This window comes from Staurois parvus, unplaced genomic scaffold (assembly GCF_062004578.1).
Source record: "Staurois parvus isolate SC_StPar_1 unplaced genomic scaffold, SC_StPar_1.0 ptg000244l, whole genome shotgun sequence".
NCBI classification, from domain to species: domain Eukaryota; kingdom Metazoa; phylum Chordata; class Amphibia; order Anura; family Ranidae; genus Staurois; species Staurois parvus.
Window position 1 is genome coordinate 1968927 of NW_028318040.1, and position 20510 is coordinate 1989436.

The 20510-nt window shown below is 40.4% G+C and overlaps 1 protein-coding gene across 3 annotated transcripts in view; it reads right to left on the reverse strand.

The window, feature by feature from the left end:
* Positions 1-2524: 2524 nt before the first annotated feature.
* Positions 2525-20510, reverse strand: part of GSTCD (glutathione S-transferase C-terminal domain containing) — a 267696-nt gene continuing 249710 nt past the window's right edge. For 2 of the 3 annotated variants that reach the window (XM_089680513.1, XM_089680512.1), the window contains exons 10-12: positions 20376-20406; positions 4749-4818; positions 2525-3060 (exon numbers count right to left, since the gene is read on the reverse strand). In XM_089680513.1, the coding sequence (XP_089536639.1) occupies positions 2924-3060; positions 4749-4818; positions 20376-20406 (238 nt within the window). In that variant the 3' untranslated portion in view covers positions 2525-2923. The remainder of the gene's footprint in view (positions 3061-4748; positions 4819-20375; positions 20407-20510) is intronic. The other variant, XR_016313184.1, reaches the window with a different exon arrangement.

Here is a 20510-nt window from a genome sequence, read left to right on the forward strand (position 1 = left end):
ACATGACACATGACAGATACCTGACAAAGGGGTTCTTTGTGGCCTCAAAACATGCCAGTGACACGGTTTGTGATGTGATTGTTTCAGTAAAACTTTTGGACTACTGATTACGAACCCATGGTGTGCTGGTAACATACAGTATGTATTTATCTATGTTGCGATACTAGCCAACCTACTGGCAGTTGCTACCGCATGCTTCTTACTTCAGGCGCCCCATCCAGGAACCAGAGCAATGGTGATAAACTGAATGTATTAAAAGCATGACGCAAATTTCTAGCTTTCTGATTTTGTTTAGAAACATGTCTCTGCTGTAGGGAAGTATAACACTGCGCTAAACCGGCAAAAATACTACTATATTTAAAAATGATGCAGAATTCCACAATTCACTGTAGCTCATTCTTATTTATCAAGACATAAAGTCTAATTATTAACTTTATTAATAATCAAACCTGTGTGCCTTAAGCAAGTAATTCCAGCGTTCTCTTAAGAATAACATCATAATTCATGATTTAAAGGTATGCAATTTGGCCGTCTGACAAAGTGTGCATAAAATCTGACTTGAGGCTTTGACACAAGATATAGGGTGTGGGTAGTGTGCTAAGGTATGGGGGAGTTCAGGCCAACTCCTCCTACTTCATATGATTGCCTTAATACTATTCTATCATTGCTTCTTAATGTATACTGTGAGATGATAGCAAAACAGCAATAATTGAGGTTCATATAAGGTAAAGAAAGCAACTTTAATCAGGGTGTAAACAGCTCCAAGGAGCAGGGCCCTCCTATCCCTCTTGTATTGAACTGTATTGTTGCTGTATTCTCTCCCGTTATATTGTAAAGTGCTGAGCAAACTGTTGGCGCTATAGAAATCCTGTCTAATAATAATAATCCTGTAATTGTAGTTCAACAGAATTACTTTTTATAAACTACTGATGACTGAACCCACATACTGGGCTCAATAATGCAATATAGAAACCTAAATCCAGATACAGTGTAGAGTTTTGTTTTTTTGTAACGGTTACCGTTCAGACTGTTTTTTATAGTGTGGACACAACTGATTGTTATGGAAACTTAACAAAAGATCAATATAAGGGTGGAAATACATCCTGGAAAATGCTTTTTTGTAATAGAAGGGGCACTCTATACAGTGCAGTGACCTTAGTACAGCAGGAGCTGAAGTGAAAGAGAAAAAAAACAAAAAAGATAGCTCCGTTCCTCACAATCCAGACTGTGTGTATCTCTAATGCTAGCATTGGTCACTATATATATATATATATATATATATATATATATATATATCCCCATCCATGATGTCTAAATGCTTTTATATGACACACTGTGAAGTAGCTCGAGAGCGACAAGAGGGGTTCTTGTCACTACAGTTCTTAAAGCGGAGCTTCACCCAAAAGCGGAAGTTCCACTTATTTGTATCCTTAAATCCACAGGGGAGCTAAATACGCCAAAAGAAAGAAAATAAAACTTGCCCTTCTTTCATTATACATGGGCTCTTTAACAGCAGTAAAACCCTGCAGATCTAATTAACTTACAAGTATACTAGTGGGCGAGTGTAAGTAAAAAGCCTATTGGCTTGAAGTAATTAGTCTGGGAGCTCCTGTCTTGTGGCCAAAGGTGGGAGTCTGGATTTTGAGTGGCAGTAGTCCAAAAATGCTGAATCTCACATGCCAGAAGAAAGTTTTGCAAATTTGCTACCCCCTCAGTTCAGTGCAATGATTTACTTGAGAGCAGTGATAAGGGTATGTAACAGGTGCTCCATTCAACCTCTTCCATAGAGAGGGGGAACTTCTACAAACTGAAAGCCCACTAATACAACACTTTTCCATCAGTAGCTATTGTACCGTGATCGACAGGTTTTATAAAAACGTGTGCCTATAGTTCACAGTTGTCATGTTTACATATTACTTTCTGTACTAATGTTGAAAACTCAATTAGATATTTATGGGAAGTGAACCGAGAGCCTTGTTTGTCTTTGTTTAATTATTCTGGATATTTGAATATTAGCAGCCTCCCTGCTATTGTTAATAGGTTCTTCTTTATTGATCTAAATAGTTCTGCAATTGAAAACAGAAACCTTCCAAACCACCCAGTATTTAGTGGTGCCCTCACTTCGGGCCCATTTCCCCTGTTGTGGTTTGCTTGTGGTTAGGAAAGAAACCAAGCCACACAGACCCAGCCAGGAAAAGCCGTACACTGTATTATATGGTACTGTCTTCATCCAAGTGTTTCTGTAAATTGTGGTTTAGCAATATGTAATCTAAAGCTCTTTGCCTCTGGTTTTTTGAATACTTATTCTTCATTGTTTTCAAAGGCACAAACTTCATAACTCCTACAATCAGAGGCAAAATACATTCAAACTGTCAGCAAACACACGTGCAATATGTAAGGAAAACAAATGCAAGACGTACCTTTTTTAAAAAAAATAAAATGCAGCAGTGAAAATGAGCTTTTAAAATTACAAAGTAACAAAACCTTTTTACATTGTATTTACAGAAACCACATCAGCAATAAATTAAAAATGTTGGCTCAATGTTTATTAAAAAAAACTTAATTTTTGTTACTATTTCAATACAAATATACTGTGCAAACAGACAGCATCTATGAATGTGAACTAAAGCCACAAATAAAAACCCTCTACTGAACCGTTCTTGCAGCAGTAAACAATCAATGTAGGGTGTCACAATCTTGACAAAAATATATATCAAGTGATAGTAAACAAGCATATAGGTCTTTTACATATGGCAGCAAAGAGAGAAAGTCGTAACTAAAATGGTTTTCACCAAGGAAAAAGGAATTGGTTCATCTATAGTTCTATTATATGGTTTACTGCTGCACTTCATATATGTCTCTTTATTGTATTATATAAAGGTGGAACTGATTTCTCCTTACAGTCCAGTAAACAGGTCCCATTTTACACTGGAGATCCCACAATCAAATTATTTTTCGGCGAACAACTCTCTGGTTCCATTGAGATAACGTGGGCTTTGTATCCATGCTGTTCAGCAGCCCATGCTCGATCAAGGTCCACCAGTCCCATACATCGCTTCCCTTTGAGATACAAATAAAAATATATTACCCTCTTCCTCTAGTTAAAACTATGATATGTCATAAGTACTCAGTACGGCAGTAAATTAAACATGCTGATAGAGGAATGATATACAGCCATTCCAAAGCCAATCACAACTAAACTGTATACATTTAGTAAGGTCAACTTTGATATTATTGTCTTACATAGTATTGTCAATAGCACAGTTTCTAAGAAAAAAAAAAAACAGCTGTCACTAACTATGCATTAGCAAACTGGCAACGTTTTGTGTCCAGCTAAAGCCGGCCATAGACTGAGCGATTTTCATTCCTGTAACCATGGGTAACACTGATCAGTGTTGATAGGGGAATCCCTCCCGTGGAGCCATTGTGTTGTCCTGGTGTGGGGAACAGGGGGAGCCAGCCCTGTCAGTAGAACACAGGGATTACTTCTAGTAGCTATAATAGCTGCTAGCAATAATTGCATGGAAAATCCATCAGGCTGGTTGAACCCGAGTTGAATGATTGATTAACTTGGGTGCATTTAGACTGTCCACACATGGTTCAAATCTTGTCCGGTCCCTTCTGAACTGCCTGAGATTTGAACTGCCTATGGCCAGCTTAAGACTTTGAACTTTAGGGAGTCAGACAGTGGCAAGCAGGAGTAGAAAATGCCCAAGTGTCAGGTGGAGTAGACAATTTCTTAAGTTTTGTGGTCAGTGAGAGTAAATAAATTACACAATGCCTGTGGGCAGTGGGAGGAGTAGTGCCTCATCACTGGATCAAGGCATGCAAGGCCACATCCGGCTCATGGACCACTGTTTGGAGACCACTGAGCTAAGCTAATCAAGTGAGTCTGTCAGTCTATGCCAGTTCAAACTTGGTGAATCATGCCTGGCAGTCTGTATTTAGCATGATACTGAGGCAATTAGCGATCACTTACTGATTTACACTTTCCCAGACAAAACTATTATCTTGCTTTAGTTTTGCATAGAGTGCTACATAAGTGAGAACATCCGACAGGTAACTGTTGCTTTCTTTGTACTGGTGACAGAGGCTCAGAAAATCTTTCCAATGGGTACACAGAAAGCAACAAAAATACCTGATTTAGTAGAGATTGAAAGGTAAGAACCTCTGGGAGGTTTGTAATGCTGTCTGTGTCTTCTTTTACTGATGACCCTCAGCGTCATAATTCATAAAATAGAAGAGAAAATCAACCCAATGGATTGATACATGATTGAGACAGCAATAAAAATGTAGAAGATATTCTAACCCTTTCCTATGTGTTAAAAATTTAAGCTGGGCTTTAAATGTATCTTACTTTTGTTTTTCTTAATTATGTCTAGACTTTGTTCTGTTTCATCAGTAAAAATAGTTCATACTCAATGCTAAACCAGAACTAAAAGAAATAAAGCATTGCTGCTTGAAGCTTCAGAAATCTCTCTGATTGGCATGCAGTTAGCAGATTGAGATGCAACTCCATGTCCTGAGATTCTAGAAAGGAGTAACTGACATTCAGGGGAATAAACTGCACTGGCTCCTGTCTACTGTCTGAGCTCCATTCTATTATACTTTACTTAAGAGAAATTCATTTTCCTGGTGATATGTAATAATATACCTAGAAGTGTTCCTGGTAGCTCCATAACATTGATGCAACTACAGCAGAAATATCTAACCTATATTTTCAAATATACCATGCAGCATACACTTACCTATCAGTCTCCGTTCTGGAGGAAGCTGTACGGCTGTCTGGTCTGCAAATCTACATAGTATCATGTGTTCCTGCATGAAAAAAGAGCATTTAAAGTTGACCTGTCAGCCACTTTATATTTTGAAATGTTAGGAATGTATTCTTGTAGTCTTGTACAGTACAGCATCAGTATAAATGTTTTTGAGAAAATTAAACAATTAAACTTAGAGCTAAAAGGCATTCATTGTGCAGTCACATGACTGCCTCAGGCCTTATGCACATGAATGGTTTAGTCCATCAGGATCACATCCCAGCGTTTTCAGGCACCCAGGAGGTAAAGGTGCAGCATCCAGCCCCACTTCCATCAGCCAGGCTAAAATACGCAGCGACTGGACGCTGTACCAAGTGGTACTCGTGATTAGGGTTGTATGCATTCAGGAAAATATGCCCAGAATGCAGGTGCTCAGGGCATACGTCCGTGAATGCATATGGCCCTAACTGTAAGAACTGCTCAGTACAGCATCCAGTCACTGTGTATATCATCCTGTCAAAGATTTGGCAGGCTTATGGCAGCGGGTTGCATGGTGCACTTTTGCCTCCTGGGTGCTTGAAAATGTTGGGATTTGATGCTGATGGGCCAAATGGACTGTGTACATACAGCTAATAAATGCATGCATGTAACAAGAAATATAAAATGCTATGTCTGCTTTGAATGTATTACTATATATATATGATGTACATAACAAAATGAATCAATCTCAAAACTTCAAAATGAATGAAAAATACACCTTTGTGTTACTTTATGAAGCCACTCAAGACTGCAAGATGCAGATCATTCCCATGTTAAACTAGTGTGAGAGCAATAATGTACATCTATAGGTGATAGAAATTTACAGTTAAAAAGGAGGAGTAGGAATTTAAAACTTGAACTTACCTGAATTGCCAGCTTAAACTGGTCACAGAAATTATGAAAATATCCTACTGTACACTGACTTGTGATAGTAGCAGAGCATTGTACCGTGCTAGTCATCAATGAAAAAGTAGAAGTTTGAATCTAGAAGGTACCATTTATTATCTGACTAAATAGGTTGTACTGCAAGCTTTCGAAGCATGTGGACCTCTTCTTCAGTCATTAAGAGTAGTAGTAAGAGACATGCATTTTATACATTACGAGACAAACATTTGTATATCTTGGCTGATTCATGTATAAAATGTACACGTCTTACTACCAGGTCTTATTGTTTGAGGAAAAAGCCTGCGTGCCTTAAAAGTCTGCACTACAACTTATTTAGTTAGCCAAGAAATGGTATCACCCTAGATCCAAACTTCTACATAGACTCGTAAATGTATAAAACTATTTAAGCTACTGTGATCTACAGGTGAAACTCGAAAAATTAGAATATCGTGCAAAAGTTCATTTATTTTAGTAATGCAACTTAAAAGGTGAAACTAATGTACGAGATAGACTCATTACATGCAAAGCAAGATAGTTCAAGCCGTGATTTGTCATAATTGTGATGATTATGGCTTACAGCTCATGAAAACCCAGTTTTCCACAATCTCAGAAAATTAGAATATTACATGCAATCAATAAAACAAGGATTGTACACAAAACAATATCGGACCTCTGAAAAGTATAAGCATGCATATGTACTCAGTACTCGGTTTGGGCCCCTTTTGCAGCAATTACTGCCTCAATCCAGCGTGGCATGGAAACTATCAGCCTGTGGCACTGCTGAGGTGTTATGGAAGACCAGGATGCTTCAATAGCGGCCTTCAGCTCTTCTGCATTGTTCGGTCTCATGTCTATCAACTTTCTCTTGGCAATGCCCCATAGATTATCTATGGGGTTCAGGTCAGGCGAGTTTGCTGGCCAATCAAGCACAGTAATCCCATGGTCATTGAACCAGGTTTTGGTGCTTTTGGCAGTGTGGGCAGGTGCCAAGTCCTGCTGGAAAATGAAGTCAGCATCCCCATAAAGCTCGTCTGCGGAAGGAAGCATGAAGTGCTCCAAGATCTCCTGGTAGATGGCTGCATTGACCCTGGACTTAATAAAGCACAGTAGACCAACACCAGCAGATGACAGGGCCCCCCAAATCAACACAGACTGTGGAAACTTCACACTGGACTTCAAGCATCTTGCAGTGTGTGCCTCTCCATTCTTCCTCCATACTCTGGGTCCTTGGTTTCCAAATGAGATGCAAAAGTTGCTCTCATCAGAAAAGAGGACTTTGGACCACTGAGCAACAGACCAGCTTGGTTTTTCTTTAGCCCAGGTAAGACACTTCTGTCGTTGTTTGTTGTTCAGGGGCGGCTTAACAAGAGGAATACGACATTTGAAGCCCATGTCCAGGATCCGCCTGTATGTGGTGGCTCTTGATGCACTGACTCCAGCCTCAGTCCACTCCTTGTGAAAGTCCCCAACACTTTTGAATGGCCTTTTCCTGACAATCGTCTCCAGGCTGCGGTCATCCCTGCTGCTTGTGCACCTTTTTCTTCCACACTTTTCCCTTCCACATAACTTTCTATTAATGTGCTTTGATACAGCACTTTGGGAACATCCAACTTCTTTTGCAATTACCTTTTGAGGCTTTCCCTCCTTATGGAGGGTGTCAATGATGGTTTTCTGCACAACTGTCAGGTCAGCAGTCTTTCCCATGATTGTGATTCCTAATGAACCAGACTGAGAGACCATTTAAAGGCTCAGGAACCCTTTGCAGATGGCTTAATTAGCTGATTAGAGTGGGACACTTTGAGCCTAGAATATTGCACCTTTTCACAATATTCTAATTTTCTGAGAATGTGGATTTGGGGTTTTCATGAGCTGTAAGCTATAATCATCACAATTATGACAAATCACAGCCTGAACTATCTTGCTTTGCATGTAATGAGTCTATCTCATATATTAGTTTCACCTTTTAAGTTGCATTACTGAAATAAATTAACTTTTGCACAATATTCTAATTTTTTGAGTTACACCTGTATATAGTTCTGTGCCATAAGCTAACCGATGAGGCATTCTAACCAAGACAAGATATTTTTCATCTAATGAAGGTTTGTGAACTAAGGTACAAGCAAACGGCAACTGCCCCAACCTACTGTATACCTGGCCTTTGCAGCAAGGGGCACATGGAAAGGCTATGAATGTCAAACAACAACAAAGAAAGCAAAGAAAGATGCCATACACAGATCCCAGTTTTCAAATCCCACCGACATAACATATATTGCCACTGAGCTTGAAATCTCATTAAGAAACAGTTTAAATATGTGTGTGTGTTTGAATTGTCCACTGCATTCTACCTTACACCAATTGGCTCTGAGAATAAAATAAAGGAAATGCTTTAAACCATACAACATCATCAAAGTAGGATTAATACTGGATAATTAACAGACAAGAGGCCTTAATCTACATGGTCAGGCTGGGAGACAATGCCTGACTATTTACGTTGAAAGCTGGCCCCTCAGCCAATTATCTAAGCTAAATTCACAAAGAGGTCCATTAAAAGTACCACAGATCTCTACTTGCCCTACAGTCTGTAAATTCAGGAATTCTTTTTTGCAGCTTGTGCACATATATGTCACATATCCTAATATGGCTGCTGGCAACACAGTGATACAGGAAATAAACAAAGAATGTCATTAGTCTAAGCTTTTTAAATAAAAAAAAGTCTTCAACAGTCATAAAACTAAAATGAAGAAAACATGGCAGCTATTATAATTTGCACCTGTATTCCTATAATTCATAGAATGAATATTTGTAAGATGTCTTCACTGAGAGCCTTAAGGTAGATGGTAATCAATCATCCTAATGTATTTCTAAACTACTAAAGTTTTCATTTTCCATTATTCAATAGTTTTCAATATTCTTTTTAGTCAAACAACACCTTGATACGGTTCAATAAGAAGAATTCTACATAAATCTGACATTTTTGTTTTAGAAGGATGATGATTAGGACATGCTTGAGGGTTTCTATTTTCTATCACCTAATCCAGATAGTGATGAAATCTGACCTGTTTCACTGGTTATGGTACTTTGCATCTCATTAAAGTTCAACCTGTCATATACCTAGGCAGTTCAAAATGAACCTACGATAAAAAAAAAAGTGCATCTGCAGAAGTTACCGTTCAGGACAACAACTCAAAATGATCATCAAATCCAAATATATGCAGCTAATGTTACATGCAAATATCAACTTTCCCTTTATCAAACTTGGCCACACCCCTTCCTCCCTCTTCTGGTCAATATCACCACCCATCATGTTAAAGGATATTTTACATCCAGCATATACATCCCTGTATAATGCTGATATTGGCCCCAACCTGGACCATTCAGATCTTATATTTCTTTTCATCATGAAGAACTCCATTGATGCAAGTATACATATTGGAATTTGCATTCTTTGCACTGGAGTTAAATATTCACTAGAGAATGTAGGGCAGTCAGCTAAATGTTTAACCTGGCTAAAGATTTCGATAGGCACTAGGAGGTTGTTGGATGTGTTAGCATAATCCAGTCACCTTTAGATATCTGAGTCTACGAGTGGGTTCCTAAATATAAACAGTTGCCTTTGCTGACTGTTCTTATTTAACCAGTTGCCGCCCGTCCTATAGCCAGATGGCGGTCGGATGAACGCCGTATGGCGTCCTTCCAGGCATGCGCATTGCACCTGCCCGCAGGGCCGTGCAGCGGCGCGATCTGTCATTAGCCGTGTACCTCGGACACGGCTGATGACAGATCTGCATACCAGCCCCGTTGCCAGTACCATGTGACCTGCTGTGACCAATCACAGCAGGTCACATGACAGTTGTATACAATGGATGGCTTCCTTTCATGCCATCCACTGTATACAAGTGTGTCTAGCTGTGAATGGTCACAGTGCTCACATACACAAGCTGGGCCAATCACAGCCCAGCTGTGTCATGTGATTAGCTGTGGCTAAACCACAGCTAAGCACAAAAAACCCCCCCTGAATGAATCAATTTCATTCAGGTAAATGCTTGCTTATAGCAAAGAAATTCTTTGCTATAAGCAAATTCTGTAAAAAAACAAAAACAAAATACTGATCACTATAATACTATGGTAACATTATACTACTTTGGTCATAGTGAAATATGAAAAAAAAAATCTTACAAAAAGAGAAAAAATTTAATAAAAAATAATAAAAAAAAAAATTATCAATTTTTTTTTTGTACTGTCACCAGTCAGTGTCCCCGATCACCACCATGCCAGTTATAGGATGACGCTGTACTGCACTGGTGACAGTATGTAAAAAAAAAAAATAGTGAAAATCATGTAATTTTTTTGTCACAATTGTTCGGAAATGAAGAAATTAAAACTTCAAAAAACTCGCCATGCCTGTTATGAAATACGTTGGACTGTCTACTTTGCAAAAAGGAGTCATTTGGGGGATATCTGTACTGTTCTGACATTCTTGGACCTCAAGAAATTAGACTGGTCGTCAATACTTCAGGATTGATCAATTTTCAGATATATCCCATAGTTTGTGAACTCTATAACTTTCCTACAAACTAAATAATACATCCTAATTTGGGTTATTTTCACCAAAGAAATGTAGCAGAATACATCTCGGCCTAAATTTATGAAGAACAATTATTTATTTGCAAACTTTTATAACAGAAACACATTTTTGGCCTTTTTTTTGTTAATTTAGCAAAAATACAAACCCCAGCAGTGATTAAATACCATCAAAAGAAAGCTCTAGTTGTGTGAAGAAAATTATAAAATTTTAATTTGGGTGCAATGTTGTATGACCGTGCAATTGTCATTCAAAGTGCTGAAACCTGAAAATTGGCCTGGGCAGGAAGGGGGTAAAAGTGCCCTGTATGGAAGCAGTTAAAGTGTTACTAAACCCAGGACCCTGCATTCACTATAACTGGAGATGCAATTATTTTAGTAAATATAAACGGCTAAATACCTTTTCTCATCAGCAGTTACAGCAGTCTTGTGACTTCTATCAGTGTCCAGCAGAGCACTGGTAAAAGCTTGTAGGAGGAGTTTTCATTCTCCCCTGATTATCCTGTGAGGCTGCAGGACCCCTGACCCTCTGTCTGGACAGCGCTGTATAGCCCTGTTCTTTCACATGCACCCTCCCAAGAAAAAAAAAACTCTCTAGCTATACACACCAAATGAGCATGTGCAGCTTGCTCCCAAGGCTCTGTTCTATCAGCAAATGGATCGGGGATGGTGGAAGAAGGGGAGGATCAGAGAAGACAGGATCAAAAATCCTTTTTACACAATGCGGAGGATTAATCCTTAGGTTCCACAGGGAGTATAACAAGCATGATTTGCTGCATATACAGACTGATTGTACTGTTGTGGGTTTAGGAACACTTTAACCTTTGGAAGGCACCTGTAAAGATGTCTATACACATTATGAATATTATACATATCAGTGAGATGGACAAACAGCTGCTAGGATATTATAAGGTTGTGTCAATATAAAGAGATGCATATCTGTACATATGCGGTAACATTAGAACCGGTTCTGCTGTATCCTCACAATACAGGAGTTCAGCAATGGAGTCAAATGATCCAGAAAGATTTGACCATACTTATGTATAGTGGAACCTGTTTAAAATGAATTATCCTAATCTCAAGTTTGGTCTTCCTATGGTAGCTTGTTCTTAACATATATGACCATGATTAGAATCGGAAGTAAAAAACAACACTGACCCATTCTAATGGCTTGGAGCGCTGCTCTAAGCATCAATGTATCCGCTCCAGGTATCCACACTAGTGTGGGTGCTGCCATCTCAAATGCTCATCCAGAAGACATGGTTAACTGTGTCATATAACGATGCTGCACTTCCAACAGCCCAAGATGTGATAAAGGTAAGAAGTAACCTCATATAAAATATGTATGCAGCGCAAATAAAAAATATAAAATCAGGTGAAGAATCAAATAAATCAGAAATTGCACAATATCATACTTCAGCAACTCAGTCCATACATGGTGCTAAAGCAAAGGGATTATGTGCAAGTGTTCATAAATCCGTAATAGAAGGATAACCGTGACTCTTGTACTCTTGAGAGTGTACAAACATTGCACTAACCAGATAGCGCATTAGCTGCGCGTGGAGCAATTAAGACCTGCTCCTGGTGCTCTGGACTGGAAATGCCAGGAAGATGTCATCAGCGTGTAGGCCACTAGATGTCATCAGTCTAGGTCAGTGGTTCTCAACCTTCCTAATGCCGCAACCCCTTAATACAGTTCCTCATGTTGTGGTGACCCCCAACCATAAAATTATTTTCGTTGCTACTTCATAACTGTAATTTTGCAGCGGGAGGAGTAGTGCCACATCATTGGTGTCAGTGGGAGGAATAGTGTCCCATCACTGATGTCAATGGGAGGAATAGTGCCCCATCATTGGTATCAGTGGTAGGAATAGTGCCCCATCATTGGTGTCAGTGGGAGGAATAGTGCCCCATCATAGGTGTCAGTGGGGGGAATAGTGCCCCATCATAGGTGTCAGTGGGGGGAATAGTGCCCCATCATAGGTGTCAGTGGGGGGAATAGTGCCCCATCATTGGTGTCAGTGGGAGGAATAGTGCCCCAACATTGGTGTCAGGGGGAGGAATAGTGCCCCAACATTGGTGTCAGTGGGAAGAATAGTGCCCCATCATTGGTGTCAGTGGGAGGAATAGTGCCCCGTCATTGGTGTCAGTGGGAGGAATAGTGCCCCGTCATTGGTGTCAGTGGGAGGAATAGTGCCCCATCATTGGTGTCAGTGGGAGGAATAGTGCCCCATCATTGGTGCCAGTGGGCGGAATAGTGCCCCATCATAGGTGTCAGTGGGGGGAATAGTGCCCCATCATTGGTGTCAGTGGGAGAAATAGTGCCCCATCATTGGTGTCAGTGGGGGGAATAGTGCCCCCTCATAGGTGTCAGTGGGGGTAATAGTGCCCCATCACTGGTGTCAGTGGGGGGAATAGTGCCCCATCACTGGTGTCAGTGGGAGGAATAGTGCCCCATCACTGGTGTCAGTGGGAGGAATAGTGTCCCATCACTGGTGTCAGTGGGAGGAATAGTGTCCCATCGCTGGTGTCAGTGGGAGGAATAGTGTCCCATCACTGGTGTCAGTGGGAGGAAAAGTGTCCCATCACTGGTATCAGTGGGAGGAATAGTGTCCCATCGTTGGTGTCAGTGGGAGGAATAGTGCCCCATCGTTGGTGTCAGTGGGAGGAATAGTGCCCCAACATTGGTATCAGGGGGAGGAATAGTGCCCCAACATTGGTGTCAGTGGGAGGAATAGTGCCCCATCGTTGGTATCAGTGGGAGGAATAGTGTCCCATCGTTGGTGTCAGTGGGAGGAATAGTGCCCCATCGTTGGTGTCAGTGGGGGGAGGAATAGTGCCCCATCGTTGGTGTCAGTGGGGGGAGGAATAGTGCCCCATCGTTGGTGTCAGTGGGGGGAGGAATAGTGCCCCATCGTTGGTGTCAGTGGGGGGAGGAATCGTGCCCCATCGTTGGTGTCAGTGGGGGGAGGAATCGTGCCCCATCGTTGGTGTCAGTGGGGGGAGGAATCGTGCCCCATCGTTGGTGTCATTTGGGGGAGGAATCGTACCTCATCGTTGGTGTCATTTGGGGGAGGAATCGTACCTCATCGTTGGTGTCAGTGGGGGGAGGAATAGTGCCCCATCGTTGGTGTCAGTGGGGGGAGGAATAGTGCCCCATCATTGGTGTCAGTGGGAGGAATAGTGCCCCATCGTTGGTGTCAGTGGGGGGAGGAATAGTGCCCCATCGTTGGTGTCAGTGGGGGGAGGAATAGTGCCCCATCGTTGGTGTCAGTGGGGGGAAGAATAGTGCCCCATCGTTGGTGTCAGTGGGAGGAATAGTGCCCCATCGTTGGTGTCAGTGGGGGGAGGAATAGTGCCCCATCGTTGGTGTCAGTGGGGGGAGAAATAGTGCCCCATCATTGGTATTAGTGACACCAATGATGGGGCACTATTCCTCCCACTGACACCAATGATACTTACCTTGCTGACCCCTGCTCCAGCCTGGGCTCGCTCGCTCCCTCCCTCTCCCATGGTACAGACACTTACCGGTCAGCTGTCTTCCTTCTCCGGCCGCTCTGCTCCTCTTCACTCGCTCGATATTCGCGGTGCCGCTCGGCTCCTCCTCTCCAAGCTCCACCTCCTCGCCGGTGATTGGCCGCCTGTGTGCCTCTCCTGAGCTGCAGTTCCGGCGGCCAATCACCGGCGAGGATTGATCCCGGGGTGTGGCCAGATGACAGGGGCAGCATGTCATCCCGCCGACACCTGGAGACAGATAGAGGAGCGGTGTCTCGGTTCCTAAGACCATCGGAAATATGTGTTTTCCGATGGTCTTAGGTGACCCCTGTGAAAGCGTTGTTCGACCCCCAAAGGGGTCACGACCCACAGGTTGAGAACCGCTGGTCTAGGTGTACTCTTAAACCTTCCACCATGCAGATCATCAGCGGGGGAGGGAGAAGTCCCACACCAATCCAGGTCATCAGGAACCTTCAAACGTGGGCTCCCATGGAAAAGATGAGCCCAGAGAGAACTTCCAATAGTGTAGTAGGTCTTTAATTAACAAAATTCCAGCATATACAGAGTGAAAACAAAACTTACTTCCAGATCTGATATGGCCACCAGGGAGTCAATCAGGATGGCCTTGCGGTATATGTACAAAGGTCAGGGGCACCTCCCTCAGCCTGGGCTCATCCCGGGTCATGTCCCCAGGGGCTGAGGTAGCTTCTTACCTATATCACATATTGGGCTGTTGGGAGTTTGGTGTATTTATACTGCATAAGAAAAACATCAAGCTCACAAAATTCACTATACTATGTGATGTATCCATTTATTGTATTGATTGCCTAGGTGGACCAAAAACCTGGCAAAAGATTGTCATGTGAAGGCTTACACTGGAGACAGGGGGTTAAACTCCAGTTACAAACAAACATCAAACGGGTGCGTTAACTGTGAGAATATGACCCACTGACTTACTGAGACAACAACAGACCAGCTTAAGCTGACTAAAGAGTTCCTTGCTTCAGAATTAATTATCCAGAAGGTCACTGACCCTACAGGAAAATGAAACCTCCCAGCCTGCTCAAAAGGATTAAAAACAAAGCTGTTTTTGAGGCTATATTGTTCTTTTAATTATATATTCAGGGAGGCTGAATTCACAACACTGTAATCATGTAGCCAAGGATAAAATACAATATTACAAAATACATTATACAATAAAATTATAGCTAGAAAATGTATCTCTATATAAAGATAATAAAATAACCAACAGGAAAAATTTATTTTGACTGAAATATTCAATACTCAAAGGTAACAGACTGCTCAGTGACAATCTCTAATAAGACTGCTGAAATGATATATCATACAAAATTATGCATACAGTTAGGTCCATATATATTTGGACACAGGCACAATTTTAGATTTTTTCAGGTATTTACCAAAACATATTCAAGCTATAGCTATATAATGGATATGGGCTGAAAGTGCACACTCTCCGGTTTAATTTGAGGGTATGTACATCCAAATTGGAGGAAGGGTTTAAGAATTACAGCTCTTAAGAGTAGCCCCCCCCTTTTTCAAGGGACCAAAAGTAATTGGACAAATGAATATAATCATCAATAAAATGTTCATTTTTAATATTTTGTTGAGAATCCTTTACTGGCAATGACTGCCTGAAGTCTGGAACCCATGGATATTACCAAAGACTGGGTTTCTGCCTTTCTGATGCTTTGCCAGGCTCTAACTGCAGCTGTCTTCAGCTGTTCTTTGTTTGTGGGTCTTTCTGCCTTTAGTTTTGCCTTCAGCATGTGAAATCCATGCTCAATTGGGTTGAGTTCAAGTGATTGACTCGGCCATTGCAGAATACTCCACTTCTTTTCCTTCAAAAGCTCCTGGGTTGCTTTTGCAGTGTGTTTTGGATCATTGTCCATCTGCACTGTGAATCAACTTTGCTGCATTTGGCTGAATCTGGGCTGACAGTATATGTCTAAACACTGCAGAATTCATCCAGCTGCTTCTGTCTTCTGTCATATCATGAATAAACACCAATGACCCAGTGCCACTGGAAGCCATACATGCCCATGCCATCACACTACCTCCACAATGTTTTACAGATGACGTTGTGTGCTTTGGATCATGAGCTGTTCCAAGCCTTCTCCACATTTTTTGTTCCTTTTGTTCTGGTACACATTAATCTTAGTTTCATCCATCCAAAGAATGCTTTTCCAGAACTGCTCTGGCATTTTTAGATGTTTTTTGGCAAAGTCTAATCTGGCATTTCTATTCTTCAGGCTTACGAATGGTTTGCACCTTGTGGTGAACCCTCTGTATTTGCTCTCATGAAGTTTTCCCGATTGTAGACTTTGATAATGATACGCCCACCTCCTGGAGAGTGTCCTTCACTTGTCTGGATGTTGTGAATGGGTTTTTCTTTACCATAGAGAGGATCCTGCGATCATCCACCACTGTTGTATTCTGTGAACATCCATGCCTTTTTATGTTTCTGAGCTTGCCAGTGCGTTCTTCTTTTCTCAGAATGTACCAAACTGTTGATTTGGCCACACCTAATGTTGCTGCTATCTCTCTGATGGATTTGTTTCATTTTTGAAGCTTTACAATGGCCTGTTTTACTTGCATGGACAGCTCCTTTGAACGCATGATGTAGGTTCATAGCAATAGATTCCAAATGCAAATACCACACTTAGAATCAACTCCAGACCTTTTACCTGCTTAACTGATGAAAAAATAACGAAGGAGTAGCCCACACCTGGCCATAAAACAGCTTTTGATTCAATTGTCCAATTACTTTTGGTCCCTTGAAAAAGGGGGGGTGGCTACTCTTAAGAGCTGTAATTCCTAAACCCTTTCTTCAATTTGAATGACGTACCCTCAAATTAAACCTGAGAGTGTGCCCTTTCAGCCCATATCCATTATAGGACTATAGCTTGAATATATTTTGGTAAATACCTGAAAAAAATCTAAAATTGAGCCTGTATCCAAATATATATGGACCTAACTGTATGTATGTATGTATGTATATATGTATGTATGTATGTGTGTGTATATATGTGTGTATATATATATATATATACACACACACACACACACACACACACATAGACATACACACACACGGCTGAGCCCTATTTTATCAACTATGTCTTCTTCAATCTGCTGACCCCATAAAGCACCTAATTGTTGCAGGAACTGTATGTAGCCAGATGCTTGGCTAGAGACAGAGAGCAATTTAGGACACTGTGCTTCAGTGCTATCTGTATCTCAATGGACTTCAGCTGAATGGCTTAATACTACCTCGCCTCCATCCACCAGAGGGAGTGGACCAGCGGGAAGATCTCAAGAGACTTGATGGTTGGCAGCATTGAATAATGGGAGATAAAATTCAGGAAATAAACTACAGCTGTCTATGGACTATTAGACTACAATGCCTGATGTGAGCCGGGTATAAGGGGGAGAGAATTATATTTTCTCAGACTGAATACCAAGGAACTTACTTTTTGCTGTAAGGATACCAAAATGTGCACATCAACCTGCCACAAGCCAGCAGACCAGGGTTGCTGCGGCAGACTCAGAAGTGAGCTGACATCAAAACAGTGAGACCCTTGTTGCTGTATCACTGGGACTGGTGAGAGGACACTGCAGCCATTAACCTGTTGCTGCTAGCAGAGACTGAGCACATAGGTACTGGCTATCTAACTAGCAGAATTATTTATTGCATAAACTAAAAATAGGTGTGCTATTTCTTTAAATACAAAATTAATGCTTACAACTATCCAATTACCATAATTGACACGAAAAGTGATTAAGTGAAATCAATGCATGTAGTGAAAACAGTAAATAGTGCAAATCCTACTTATATTGTAAAGTAATTCTTACAGTAAACAAAATGCTAGGGAAAAGGAGCCTCCTTCCCCTGATGATGTCTGCGAAGGGACGAAATGCATTGATAAGATTGTAAGCTCCAAGGAGCAGGGCCCTCGAACCCCTCGTGTATTGAATCGTATTGTTACTGTACTGTCTCATGTACTGTCTCCCATTATAATGTACAGCGCTGAGCGAACTGTTGGCGCTATGTAAATCCTGTACAATAATAATAATAATAAGGGCTTGGTTTGTGATGTCATCAAACCCACCAGTGGACTCACGGTGGTGCTGTTCTTAATGTTTATCAGTCTTTTATCTCCTATGAGTGGTATTTTTAACCACTTGTTCTCTGGAAGATTTACTCCCTTTCATGAGCAGGCCATTTTCTGCTATATGGCGCTGCGCTAGTTTAACTGATAATTGTGTGGTCATGCAACACTGTACACAAATGGAATGGAATTTAGATGACTTTTTTTTGCATAAATAGAGCTTTCTTTTGGTGATATTTGATCATCATTACGTTTTTTATATTTTGCACTATGAACAAAAGAAGACTGAAAATTTAAAAAAAAAAAAAAAAACAACCTATATTTTATTACTTTTTGCTATAAAACATATCCCATACAAATATAAAATTTCTTCATAAATTTAGGCCTAAATGTATTCTGCTACATGTCTTTGGTTAAAAAAAACCCAGTAAATGTATATTAATTGGTTTACGTGAAAATCATAGCATCTTCAAATAATGGTATATGTACTGGAATTTTTTTCTTTTTTATACTAGTAATGGTGGCGATAAGAAACTTATTGTGGGGCTGTGATAGTACAACAGGCATTCTGACTCTGGCTACCTGACACTGACATGACTAGTGACACTAATACAGTGATCAGTGCTATTAAAATGCACTGACACTGTACTAATGACACAGTGTAGGAAGTGATTAACATCCGGGGGAATCAAAGGGTTAACTATGTGCCTAACTGTAATATGTGATGTGTGAACTGTGTACTGTTTTACTAGGGGATGTGACAGCTTTTGTTTCCCTGCTTTGCATGCAACTTCAGCTCTCCAAATTCAGATAAGCTGTATAAATTCTGGACTTTGAATGGATGTAGAGGTGAGAGGGCTGCAGGTAATCAAGTACAACTTATGTAGGAGGATTTCTGTCATCTCTTTGTTTCATCTGAGGCTAGTGGTTGTAAACTCTGGGTATATGTAAGGGTTTACAACCACTTTAAGTTTTGAAAAATAGCAACAGGGCCACATTAACACCTTCCTGCCCGGCCTATTGTAATATGATGGCCGGGAGGGATCCCTATTATCCTATCCTATTATCATATGACATCCTCCCAGGATCATGCCTCACGCTGCCGGTACCATGTGAACGCTGTGACCAATCACAGCAGATCACAACAGTTGTAAACAATGAATGGCTTCCTTTCATGTCATTCGTTGCTCACAATTGTGTTGCTAGCTGTGATTGGTCACAGTGATCACATTGTACAGACAGGGCCAATCATAGCCTATCTGTATCATGTGATCAGCTGTGGCCAATCATAGCTAATCACAACAATAACAACTGAATTAATCAGTTTCATTCAATAAAAATAGTTGTTTATAAAAGTGAAAAAAAATCCTGATCACTTGCCCAGAGTAGTACAATGTTACTATAGTAATATTGTATTGCTCTGGTCACAGGAGTAAAAAAAAAAAAAACATAAAAAAAATTAAAAAATAAATTAGAATTTGTAATTTTTTTCTTTTTTTTACATTCTGTCACCAGTCAGTGTCCCTAACCACCGCCACACCAATTTTATGATGACACTGTACTGCATTGGTGAAAGTGTGTAAAAAAAAAAAATTGTGAATTTTTTTTTTATTTCCTGATTTTCCACAAAATTATGACAAAAAAATGACAACTTCATAATACTCACCATGTCTCTTACTAAAAACCCCAGACTGTCTACTTTCTGAAAAGCGGTCCTTTGGGGTGTATTTGTACTGTCCTGGCGTTTTTGGGCCTCAAGAAATTAGATCGGCCATCAATACATCAGGACTGTTCAATTTTCAGATATATACCGTAGTTTGTGGACTCTATAACTTTACTACCAAATAAATAATAGTTTGGGTTATTTTCACCAAAGACATGTAACAGAACGAATTTTGTTAAATGTTTGAAGAAAGATTGTTTATTTGCAAAATTATATAACAGAAATGAAGAAAAACACGTTTTTCAAAATTCACAGGGTTTTTTTTGTTTATAGTGCAAAAAATGTAAAACCCAGTGGTGATTAAATTCCACCAAAAGAGAACTCTATTTGTATGAAAAAAAAAGGATACAAATTTCATATGGGTACAGTTTTGCATGACCACGCAATTGGCATTCAAAGAGCGATGGCGCTGAAAATTGGCCTGGGCAGGAAGGGAGTGCCCAGTATTGAGGTGGCTAAACACCATTTTAAGCATTGTGAACTGAAGCTAATACTTGTAAAATTTGGTGCTTAAAATATTTCATGAAGATAGCATATCTTCTTAAGCATGCGATTTTAACATTTGCATGACACAATAAGGTCCATAACTGTGGACCCTTACTTTGATTCTGTTCAATGTCTAACTATGTTTAGAACACTAATTTCCTTTTTCTAAAATGTAACCTTGAATAATTTAACAAATAATACAGAAATGTGATATTGCATTCTGTAGCGTTTCATTGCAGATGATGTCATGATAAGTGTTATGATAAAGTGAAAAATTACCTTGTACGATAAAGCTTCTTGAAAGCGGCCACTGAAAAAAATTTTACAAGAACGTCAATTCCAGATGATTAAAAATTATTGCTATGCAATAATATACTATGACTTCCAGACTTTTCATTGAGCTGGAAGCTGTCA